At 38.9% G+C, this 12,664-nt stretch overlaps 1 protein-coding gene across 2 annotated transcripts in view; it reads left to right on the forward strand.

Moving 5' to 3' along the window:
• TSPAN5 (tetraspanin 5) overlaps positions 1-12,664 on the forward strand; it is a 184,727-nt gene that overhangs the window by 86,370 nt on the left and 85,693 nt on the right. The window contains exon 1 of one of the 2 annotated variants that reach the window (XM_011967245.1): positions 4,152-4,203. The exons of the other annotated variant lie outside the window; for it this stretch is intronic. Within the exon in view, the coding sequence (XP_011822635.1) occupies positions 4,201-4,203 (3 nt within the window). The 5' untranslated portion in view covers positions 4,152-4,200. Of the gene's footprint in view, positions 1-4,151; positions 4,204-12,664 lie in introns of those variants that run through there. 2 annotated transcript variants of the gene reach the window in all.

The following is a 12,664-nucleotide window of genomic DNA, read 5'->3' on the forward strand; positions in this document are numbered from 1 at the left end:
TTGTTTGTATTCGTAGGAGGCTATATTGTTGTTATGTGATTCTTGGAAAATAATGGATTTTACACAGGAAAAGATACTTATACTTTTCAAAGATCTTACTCATTTGGGGTAAGAATTTGATAGAAATGCTGGGATTTGGTTTATAGAAAAGCACGTAAACTGTATGTATCATTTAGGTTTCTAATGCCTGTTATTGGCTTTCATGTAATTTGGATTGGGAGTCTAGAAAGAAGGCAGTGATAACAGGAGTCGGGGCGGGGGGAAGTGAAATTGTTACCCATTTCTTCAATATAGTGTGATAACTGTCTCCCATTTAATTTTGCCTCATCACACATTTTTTTTTTTAGTGTCTGCTTTTTGCCAAGAAGTACTTACTGGTTCTAGGCCTCAAGGAGCTTATGAGTTAGCACAGATTTTCTCAGTCTCAGCACCGTTGACATTGTGGGCCAGGTAATTCTTTGTGGTAGGGACTGTCTTGTATATTGTAGAACATCTAGCGACTTCCCCAACCTCTACCCACTAGATGCCAGTGTACCCCTCCCCAGTAGTGTGACAACCGAGGTGTCTGCAGATGTTATCAAATGTCCTCTCAGGGAGGCACAGAATTACCTCCATTTTGGAACCACTGGTTTGACACAGCACGTCTTGCTATAGAAACTCACTAGCATTCTTTGCCATTACAGCTGTTCAGTTACTTATGCTTATTTCTAGTTTTGGAAAAGCCATTTGAAAATGCCCTGAAGTGATTTTTATTCCTTTCTCATAATTCTTGAAAAGTGTGTGGAAGGCAGAGGAGAACTGTTAACTGTTCTGTCTGTTAACTGTCTGTGTACGTGTGTATGTGTAGGGGTGTTTTCATCATTGTCATCATTATTTTATGAAGAAAATGGAGGCCTCAAACGTACGAGCCAAAGGACAAACACTGAGATGCCCATGAGAAAGCAGGGCGAGGACTGCTTTCAGGAAGTTCCTGATATTCCTTGTATTAACAGAATCTGTTAAGACCCTGAAAGCTTAGGGCTTAATAAAATCGTTGAGATCTTAAATGTAGAGGATGTAAGATTTTTTATAGATCGGCTTTAAAATGAAGCCTAGGCAAAAATGAAATAGATTTGCCCCTCTTCACCCTCACCTGCCTTCTCCCGGTTTCTTCTCTTTCCCTCCTCTCATCTCTGCTTGCTCTGGCAGGTCCTTTAACAAACATATTGCTATGTGATGACTTTGATGAATTACAAAAAGGTACCACTCTTTCAAGATACATTATAGTCATCTGCCAAAAAATGGTCATAATACCTGTACAAAACTGCGGTGACCCAGGGTAACTGGAGCCCCAGGAGCTGTGCAGTGCGCAGCTTGCACAGCAGTAAGTGGTGGCTATGTTTGGTCAGTTTCATTCCCTCCCATGATACTAGTTTTCACCTGAATGCTGTTGGTTCTATTTTTGACCCTAGACCAAACCTTTTCTGGGAACATCATGCCTATGCAAGCTACCTTTTGGACATATTGTTCCTAGAATACTCTAAAGCATCTCAAATGTAACATATGCAAAATTGAATTACTGTTCTCCCAAGCCTGGTTTTTCTTAAATTTAGGAGTCCTCTTAGTCTCCCTTTTTATATACTTATATACACACACAATATACATATATACATGCGCGTATCACAAGCCTTCTCAGTCCTCCCCGTATAGTTTTTAAATCCTGTGATTTTTTTTTTTTTTTTTTTTTTTTTTTGAGACAGAGTCTCGCTCTGTTGCCAGGCTGGAGTGCAGTGGTGTGATCTCGGCTTACTGTAACTTCCACCCTCCCGGGTTCAGGCAATTTTCCTGCCTCAGCCTCCTGAGTAGCTGAGACTACAGGCATGTGCCACCATGCCCAATTAATTTTTGTATTTTTAGTAGAGATAGGGTTTCACCATGTTGGCCAGGATGGTCTCGATCTCTTGACCTTGTGATCTGCCCGCCTCGGCCTCCCAAAGTGTTGGGATTACAGGCATGAGCCAACACGCCTGGCCTATGATTTTCTTTCTACCCCTGCTTTCCTCCTGTTGTCTTATTTCAGTTTTCATCTCCTCTCTCCTGAGGCCTGGGCCATTGCAGTCATCTACTACCTGCTTTTCCTGTCCAGGTATCACACCCCTTCAAGCATGTTTCAACTAGAATGCTCCTGTGAAACACAAATCTGGCCTTACTGTTTCCCATCAGAGCTCTTTGAATTCCTTCTGTTATGCAATAGTTTATGCCTCCTTTATAGCCTTATTTATAACCTCATCCCCTCCCCTCAAATGTCTAGGCATTCAAAATCTGCCAAGTGCAGGGCCTATTCTGGGCACTGGAGACTCAGCAGTGAATAAAACAAAGTCATTGCCATCATGGAGCCTACCTTCGAGGGGGCTGGACTATCGCAGTTCTGTGAACTGCCACGCTGTTTCATACCTTTGCTGGAATGTGCCTGCCCACAGCTAAGCTTCCTGGACAGTGTCTGCTGGAATTTCAGGATGCAGTGACAGTGTAGTGACCCCGCTGGCATTACCACTCTTTTTTTTATGTCTTCCTTGTGTTGTGTGCTTCAAGCTTCCTCTTCACTAGGGCCTGACCTTACCAAGCTTTGTGTTTCCAGCACCTATAGTAGTGCTCAGCACATGACGGATGCTTCTAAATGTGTATTGAATGAAAAGCACACAAGCATGGAAACACTTTGGGATTCGTGTCCCTCAAACGTGTCATGTATTTTCTTCCTTTCTTTGCTTATGCTCTTTCCACTGCCAGGAATATCCACCCCAGCCATCCTACCAGGCCCTTATAAGCCACTTGCCCCATTCTTTAAAGTGCCGCTGTCATGAACACTTGCTGAACCCTTCCCTTTCCTCAATTACTTATTGACCTACTTGCTTTTTTCATGCTTTCACTAGCATTTATTCAATAAATACTGAATATCTACCATTTTCCAGGATTTGTACCAGGTCCTAGAGATATGACAATGGAAAAAGATCTGCTAATATTGTATTTTTAGTAGAAACAGGGTTTCTCCACGTTGGATCAGGCTGGTCTTGAACTCCCACCTCAGGTGATCCACCCACCTCGGCCTCCCAAAGTGCTGAGATTATGGTATGAGCCTCTGCATCTGGCCTGGATGGCTGTCCTTTATGCAGTGTTGTATAGGCCCGGGCGCTTTCCATATTGTGGCTCTGCTAACCCCATTGTGTTCCATATTTTGTGAAAAGGGGAAAAAGAGCATGGAGCAGACATATTTGTTTCTTAAAGCCTTGCCTCAGAAGTGACATGTACCATATCTCTCACAGTTCGTTGGTAAAGACAAGTCACAAAGCCACTCAAACTGAGACATGTGGTCTAGCTGGGTGATGAGAAAGACAAAATGGAGTTTTGGTAGACAGCTACCAAACTCAGCCACATACCTCATTATACTACCTGCAAGCTGTGTTATCGTTAGTTGCCTGCATATTAATTAGTTTTTTCTGCTTAGAACACTTTTATCTAGAATATTTGCAACATTTGCCATTCACTTCATTTAAATCTCAGCTCATGTGAAACTTCTTCCAAGTGTAAGAACACTCAGTCTGGAAAAGCTCCCCATCCTCTTACACTGCCTTTTTTTCTTTAGAGCCCTTGTCACACATTTTATTATATATATAGTTTATTGTGCTCCCCTGCACAGGAATGTAAGTGTCACAATGGCATAGCATTTGTTTTGCTTATTGCTTTATCTACAGTGCCTGGCACTTGTCTTCAAGGATTATCTACATCTTGAAGGCAGAGCTTTGTTGTTCACATTTCAGTGAATATTTGCTGAGCAGAGCCTCATGCTAGACAGGCCTTGGAGGCACATCCTGAACAAGGAAAACACGCAACCTGCCTCCCTCGATTGAAGCTATTAGTCTCTTCAGTCTTATTCAATTTTATTTCTCTGTGCTTAGCATTTAGAAGCAATTAAATATGTGTTTGTGGAATGAACAAACTAATTAACAGCATATTTAGAAAATCTCACTGTAGCAAATATATTAAAGTTTTACAAAATCATGATAATCTAAGTGAAATATTTTACGAATTATGGGGAAAACATGAGGGATGAAAATTTACCCTGCTCTGCTTTAGCTTTTGAAAAAGTCTACTTATAAGCCACTCTCTTCATTGCTAATAATAACACCAGTGGGGAAACTTGAAGAAAGCGGTATTTGTCACCAAATGGTAAGTTAGCAGCTTGTCTTGTTATCTGGGTTGGAACACAAAGTCATTAAGTGGCATTTGGACTAAATCTGATTGGAAGTTAGAATCTACTTGGAGACAAACAGAAACATGCTTCTGCTTAGAAAAATTGCACAACTTTAAGATGTGGTGGATTAGAAAATGATAAATTTTAAGAGAATGCCTGTTTTTTGAAAGGATTGGTTATATGTTGGTGGAAATTCTTCAGGGAAGTGACATCTCTGGAGAGGGAAACACAAAAACAGCTCAATACAGTCAGTCAATTTATTCTACACTAAGGAAAAAATAACTAAAACTGCTTGCTGGTTTTCTGTGGACTGGAACAGCTGGTTGACTCAAATTTCTGCTTTCTACCAATTGTGAAAATTAAGCCTTAATTTGGAGGAGCACCTGGATGTTCAGACTCTGTCTGAAGACACAGGGGCTAAAAATGTTCAGGTTCTGTCTGAAGATACAGGGGCTATGGTTTGTCTATGGTTACAGCTTTTGCAAATGCAGAAAAGCTTTTGGAGCCTACTTATGTTATGGAGTATTTCCAATAGTGATTATTAAAGTAATTCAAGGAAAATCAGTAACGAATGATAGTAAAATAGTTGCCTTCAAATAGTGTTCAAGAAAATAGAGTGTGTATGTAGTATTTTAGCACGTAGAAAGGCTTAAACCCTCTTGTGAACTCCTACTTAACAATTTCTTTATTATCCTCTTCTTACTCAGGTTTATAAATTTTCCTTCCTTTCTGCAAAAGGACAGAGATAAATAAAGATAACAACTTTTCCCCCTCATTGTATCACCCCATTAGCTTGTTATGCCAGTAATATTCATATTGAATATCCAGTCATGTTTAGCCATTTGTATTGTGTTTGAAGTTATTTTTTGATTTTCAGATTTGAAATGCTGGAAAGGAAGATCCCAGCCTGATGGAAATTTTTACGAGAATAGTGATGCCTTTTTGCTGTAGAAAACATGTGAGGGATATTGTCTCATTGTCGTTACTGCTTACTGTTTGAATTCTTGAGGGGCTTGTTTCCCACGGTGTTTTACTGCATTATATTCATGGAAGGCAACATGCAAGCCAGAGAGGATATAGGTTTTAGGCAAAGAGGCATGGGTTAGGATTCTGCTCTGCCACTCTGGAGGGAGTTATTTCTTCTTGCTTATTCCGTGTCTTTGTTATTTAAGTGGGGGCATTTACAGGACCTACATCATAGAGTGCTGGGAGATTAAATAAGAAGACATTCACAGGTTATGCCCTGCTGCTAAAGAAAAGGAATTGCCGTTTTCAATTTGTTGTCTAAAGACCATCTGAAAATCTTGCTGTCTCTCAGTTAGACTCTGGCCTCTCCACAGTCAGGTCAGCTTGCCCACATGGGTTTCAAGCAACTCCACTCTACCCTGAGGCTCGCTAAGGGTGAACAGGTGATCATGAATATGGAAGGCTGAAGAAGAAACTGGAAAAAGCTGAAACTGAATATCAGCATTTAGAAACCGCATTTGGAGTACTGAGATAATACAAAGCTTTCAAAGCACTTTGGAACTCTACATATGTTAATCAGGAGCCTCAAAAGCAGCCCATCGATTGGCAAACCCATCTCTTAAAGTGCCAGCGCATTAAAGTCCCCGGGGAAGCTGTGGATATTAGCTAGCAGTGGTGCGCAAGCCATTTACCCTCCCTTCTCTGCAACTTTAAAAACTTATTGCTTAATAATCTCTGTTCTAAATTCAGTATAGATTTACTTAGCCAGCAGATTGAGATCCAGGGGGACAGTGTGAGACTTAGAAGAGTTTTATACTTACAGAAAAGTTGCAAAGATAGTAGTTTCCATTTACTGTGCACCCATTTTCCCCTGTTACTAACACCTTATGTTAGAAATGCTTGTTCCCTGGTGCTGCAGAGAAATAGCACTCAAACATAAATTTAATAAAAACGGCCTTGCTAAGAGAATTAAATTGATGTTCGAGTGCTATTTCTTTGCGTCAGTGGGGAACAAGCATTTCTAACACCTTACATGTTAATATACTGCGTTTGTTACAACTAATGAGCCAATATTGATATATTATTATTAACTAAAGTTTGTACCTTATTCAGACTTCCTTAAGTTTTACCTAATGTCCTTTTCTGTTCCAGGATCTCACCCTGGGCACTACATTACATTGTTCATGGTTTCTTGTCTGTGACAGTTTTGTAGACCTTTTTGTTTTCAATGATCTTCACAGTTTTGAGGAAGACTGTTTAGGTATTTTGTGGAACGTTCCTCAGTTAGATTTGTCTGGTGTTTTTCTCATGATTAAACTAAGGGAAGGCCCACAGAGGTTAAGTGCCATTTTTGTTATATCAGGGGTACATCCTGTCAACATGACTTATCACTGACACGATCACGTCAACATAATATTGATCATGTGGCCGATGTACTCGCTGCCAGATTTCTCTACTGTAAAGTGACTCCGCCCACCTCCTTTGGAAGGAAGCCACTGCGTACAGCCCTTGCATAAGGAATGGGGAATTTTGCCCTTCCCAATTGTGGGCAGAATATTTACATAAATTATTTGGAATTCTCAGTTGTATTTCTAAGTGTGTGATTTTAAAAACTACTTGGATGTTAAAATGGTTACGGTTATATTCATTATTGAGTGAATACTTACAAATGTGGTCTGATGGACATTTTATTCTACCTAAGGAAAAAAAACGGCTTCCCAAATTGCAGCCACCCAACCTAGTTCAGAGACTGTAGAATTTGTATTCCTGCCCGAGTGTGTTCTTAGTAGCACGCCAGAAGTGCCAGATGCTACCCTCTCTTTTTCTGTGTCATGATTTAATACCGTTTGTGCATTTTCTTCCGCTTCAGTTGATTTAGTGTCATTTTTGGAGACCACAGACCTGTTTATATTTTATATGTTACTATACAGTGTGTATTCTGTTTAGAAAAATAAAAATGCTATTATGATAAAGTGTACTATTTTAATATCTTTATTTTTAAAGCGTTACTATCAAAGGCATCCTTTAGTGTCTCATAATTGGCTTTGACTTGGTTGCTGTCAATAAGAGTATATGATTCCAGATTTTCTGTTTAGTCAATGTTTAAACTACTTCATGTTTAACATTTATGCATATTATAATACAATGTGGTAATAAGGGTCATTTTGCTTCTTGGCTCTTTCAAAATATTGGTATAATTCTTAAATTTATTTTAAAATAATCATTTCACTTTTTGATGAGTATAAACTTAGTGAGAATTAGAAACTTCTTTAAAATATGGAAATCTATTTTCCTTATCTTTGGCAAAGAATGATAATAATTGGACTTCAAAAGACCCAGCCCAGTAGTCCCACTGCTAAAAATGAATAATGGCCTATCTCAATCCACAGAAGGAAAATAAAATGGGCTAATAGAAACTTTTCCAGTTTCATGTTTTTCTCCTGTCAACATTTCATAAGTGTTTGGCATTTGCTACCACATCTCTTTTGGTGAGTATTAGTGAAAATGAATGAATAAGTACTAAAAGAATGTTAACAGAAAAATTCGGACACAGCCAGTTAGTTTAATGACTCTATTACTTTATTGGGAACACGCAAGTTTAAGCTATGGTTTTTTTTATTCTTTATTAGGGCTGAAATAATCTCTCCTGCCAGGTAAGTATAAGCTGTGGTTTTAGGTGGCATTCATATACTGCCATTTCTGCCAGGAAAATTATTCCTGGTTCATAAAAAGAAACACAGTATCTCAGTGTTTCATATTTTTCCTCAATGGGCAGCTCTTCTTGCCAGTGCTTTACATCAGAGCAACTTTGAAACCCACCACGTGGGTGAATAAGACGCAGTTAGGGAGTCTCTGGGAGCTTCCTGAGACAGGAAGGTCATCCTAAAGTTGTGTAACAATCATCTGTGTATCCTTCTACAGGAAGGATGGAATTGACTTTCCCACCCACAAATTTGGCATAAAATGTCTCTGCATTTGGGGCCAAGACAGTGTGTAAGGATTGTGAAGTCCCCGTGGGTTGGGTAGTAGGTGGAGCTGCCAGTTCAGTGCTGGAGAGCCATTCCTGCCCGAGTGTGTGCGTGGAGGGGGAGAGGGGGTGCATGTGCACGCGTGTGTGTGCGCACACGTGTGGAGTGATTTTTCAGTCTTTTTTCAGGGAGGAGAAAAGAATGAATCAGTAGCTTCGCTTTTGCTAAGGATATCCTAATAGTGTGGTGGATCCTTTTTGTTTAACAGGGTAGGTCAGATTACTGACGAGCTCTGTTCGTTTATTGTTTTGTCATCAGTGCTATAAAGCTGCTACCGCTGGTTGTGGGTAAAGCAAGGCACATGAAAGCAGTCTGAAAATTTGTATTCAAGCTAATTTTAAATTTTTAACTACTTGTTTACTTATTTCTATATTTACCCTTTTAGCATAATACCTGAAACTTTGGGGGTTGGGAAATATCATTCATACAGCCAATTTTTAAAAATACCTTCTGTATTTAAGGCACTGTGCTGGGGAAATACAAGTGGGTAAGATGGACATGGTCTCCAGTCTCATGATGCATACAGCCTACTAGGGGAGAGAGCTGAGAAAAACTACAAATATAATTAGAAGGAATAATTTCAGGAAGTGTGGTTAGTAATATGGGGGGGAATAAATTCGCAAAGGTGGCCAGAAAAGACTTCACTGAGTTATCATCTGAAATGAACCCTTAGAGTAAGAGTACCCCATCTTTATAAAGGAGAGAAGGAAGAGATGCAATTAGCAGGATGATTGAGGTGAAAAATTGCTTGAGATAGTCAAGGAATAGAAAGCAGGCCCATGTGACTGGAGAGAGTAGTATGACGTGAAATTGGAGAGGTGGTAGGAAGGAGAGCACAGAGACCCTTAGGGGTTGTGAAGTATCGTATGGTGCACATACTGATGGATTTTCACAAACAGAAGAAACTGCATAACCAGCACCCAGATCACGAAGCTGGACGTGTTCAGTACCACTGGGAGTACAGTTTGGGGCTGCTGGAAGCAGTAACCACCCACGCTGTTAACTCTCTTGTGTGTATGATCCATTCACATTTCAGGAAAACTTCTGGTGTTCTCACGCTGTTTCTTCTATTCCCATCCAAGGCCTAACACTTCCAGCTCCGTGCAGAGTATCTTTCTGTGGGATTTTTATACTCATGTCACTTCCTCTCCCCAACCGCCACCTTGGATATGTATTATACATGAAATTTTTTGGTATATAGGATGCAAATTTGTTTTCCAAGTTTGCTTGGCTCATACTCTCTCCTTTAGAAAGCAAAGCTTGTCCTTTCAGAAAATTCTTATAATATTTGTGGATCTGGACTTCAGGTCTAAGCTGAAGTTTTTGTTTTCTTTTGGAATTTATGCGTGTATTAACAGTTTATATTTTCTGTGATAATGGAATATTTTAGGGGTTGTTTCCCCATTATATTTAGATTCTTATATTAAAAAGCCTGCAGAGGCATTTAATGAAATTTAAGCTAGAAATAAAGATAATATGGTAATTTCAAATAGCTTTGTGTTCAAGATGAGATTTTAAAAGTTATTATTCCACAGTGAATTTTACTGATTGTGTACAATGGCATTTATGGATGTGCAACAATTGAATGAGCATGATTAGTGTGTTAGATTATGGATTTATAATGTGAAATGAGAAATTTTTAATAAGCTTTCTCCATAATGGTTCATGCTATGAACAAACAAATTATGAGACACTGAGCTTCACTAAATCATTGCAGGGCTTTTGGAATCAGTAGGTTAATGTTTTCAAATAGTTTCCTATTTTTAAAAATACCACTAAAAAGTTAAGAGACAGCTATATAACCAGATATCTTATATTCTTTTGAGGAGTTGGAAGAGCATGTTTTATTTTTATAATAAAAGGAAAATTTTATTGTTGAAAGGATCAAGTATAAAATGGAATTAAAGTTATGCTTTGAGAAAAACTTGATTGCAAGACCTTATTAGGATTTAACACCTCATCAAGAATGCTTTTGACTTTTTTTTTTTTTTTTTGAGACAGAGTCTCACTCTGTCACCCAGGATGGAGTGCAATGGCACGATCTTGGCTCACTGCAACCTCTGCCTTCCCGGTTCAAGCCATTCTCCTGCCTCAGCCTCCTGAGTAGCCGGGATTACAGGCGCCTGCCATCACGCCCAGCTAATTTTTGTATTTTTAGTAGAGACAGGGTTTCGGCATGTTGTCCAGGCTGGTCTCAAACTCCTCACCTCAAGTGATCCGCCTGCCTCAGCCTCCCAAAGTGCTGGGATTACAGGCATGAGCCACTGTGCCCAGCTGCTTTTCACATTTTCTTCAGGAGGTTTCTGGGGGTACAATTAGCTGAGATCTGAAGTTTGGTTTTGCATGGTCTTGCCCAAGCTGGTAGTTGGTCATTGTGACCTTCTGATTTGGTGATTCTAAGAAACATTCTGTAAACATACCTGAAAACACATAAGAGATGTACCTTACCATTTAAAGGTTCTTTCAGTAAAGGCCTCTGAGTAATTTTTCATGGAGGGAGACCATTCTTAGGAAGTTTTAATGGAGAAACATATCATTATCTTCAAATTTTGTTACTTCCTTGTCTTTTATTTTTAAAAGCTCATTTTTCCCCATTATCAAGATAACATATTCTAGATGGACAATTTGGGAAATGCATATGATTATTTTTGTTCTAATTTTCTGTAATACCACCACCTAGAGATAGTAGTTTTTAAGCTGTCTGATATTTAATGTATTGTTTTCACTTCCTTTAAGATGCAATTTAGCGTTTTAGCCTTGAGCTTTAGTTTTCCTTCCTCTTGGAGATTTAGGTTGATGCTAAAGTGCTATCTTCTTGTTTCAACTCTTGCTTAATTTACTCTAATACTTTTAGACAGCAAATTTTATACTAGTGTTATCTAACTTTATACTAGTGTTATCTAACAATATGTTTTGCTAACTTCCATTTTAAGATGTTAGCTCACAAAAAAGCTTTTAATTTAAATAAATATAAAATGTTGAAAATGTGTGACTTTAATTAAAGACCATTGTTGGCTAGCATCATAGAGGTGTCAAGAAAATTAACAGTAAATGGGCCATTCATCATTTCAAATCTTTCATGTTACATGACAACTGAAATTCCAGATACCTTTTGAGAGGTAAACTAGTTATGGAGAAGGGATGGAGAAGCACAGAACCCTAAACTTACTGTGGGTAGTCATGTGCTCCGTGAGATTGAGGTCATTAGCTTCATATACCTAAAAACATATCCAGTGACCAAACTATGTCATAGGGATCTGTCCATTTCTTGCCTGTGCTTTCTCTTGGACTGGCTTCATTCTTAGGGTGTCCTCATGTGGTTTCAAGGTAGCTACTAGAAGCTCCTATTGCCTTTCCCATGAGTTTAATAACTGTAGTAAATGAATCTCTCTTTCAAAATACTTGAGTAGAAATCCCAGGAATGAGTCTCACTGGACAGGCCTTAAGTACCCACTATTCCCAAATGAGTTATTATTGTGAGATAGGTGGAATGCTGTGATTGCCAGGATTGGGTCACATCCTTACCATCTTACTCTAGAACACCAGCGTGTTGCCCAAAGAAAGACCAAGGTGTTGTAATGGGAAAAAGGGAGGCAGACTCCAAGCATACAGGAAAATCTCCTGGGTGTTCACTAAAAAGGTCAATGACGAATGAAGCATAACTCCTTGAATGAAAATGAAAATGCAACATACCGAAACCTGTGAGATACTGCAAAAGCAGTACCAAGAGGGAAGTTTATAGCACTAAATGCCTACATCAAAAAAGTAGATCACAAGTTACCTAACATCACACATGAAGGAACTAGAAAAATAAGAACAAACCAAATCCAAAGTTATAAGAAAATAAGTGACAAAGATCAGAGCAAAACTACATGAACTAGAGACCAAAAAAACAATACAAAAGATGAGTGAAATGAAAAGTTGATTTTTGAAAAGATAAACAAAATTGATAAACCACTAGCTAGACTAACCAAGAAAAGAAGAGAGAAGATTGAAATAAACATAATTAGAAATGAAAAAGGAGACATTATAACTGGTCATGGAAATGCAAAAGATCATCAGAGACTATTATTATTAACAACTGTATGCTCACAAACTAGCAAAGCTAGAAGAAATGGATAAACTCCTGGGTACACAACCTCCTGAGACTGAAGAAATAGAAGCCTTGCACAGACTAATGAGTAGCGAAATCGAATCAGTAATAAAAATCTCACAACAAAAAAAGCCCAGGACCAGATGCAGTCACAGGCAAATTCTGTCAAACATACAAAGGAGGCCGGGTGCAGTGGCTCATGCCTGTAATCCCAGCACTTTGGGAGGCCATGGTGTGTGGATCACGAGGTCAGGAGATCAAGACTATCCTGGCTAACAGGTGAAACCCCATCTCGACTAAAAATACAAAAAAAAAAAAAAAACTATGTAGAATAATCTAAATGAACCT

This window comes from Mandrillus leucophaeus, unplaced genomic scaffold (genome assembly GCF_000951045.1).
Source record: "Mandrillus leucophaeus isolate KB7577 unplaced genomic scaffold, Mleu.le_1.0 Scaffold795, whole genome shotgun sequence".
NCBI lineage: Eukaryota > Metazoa > Chordata > Mammalia > Primates > Cercopithecidae > Mandrillus > Mandrillus leucophaeus.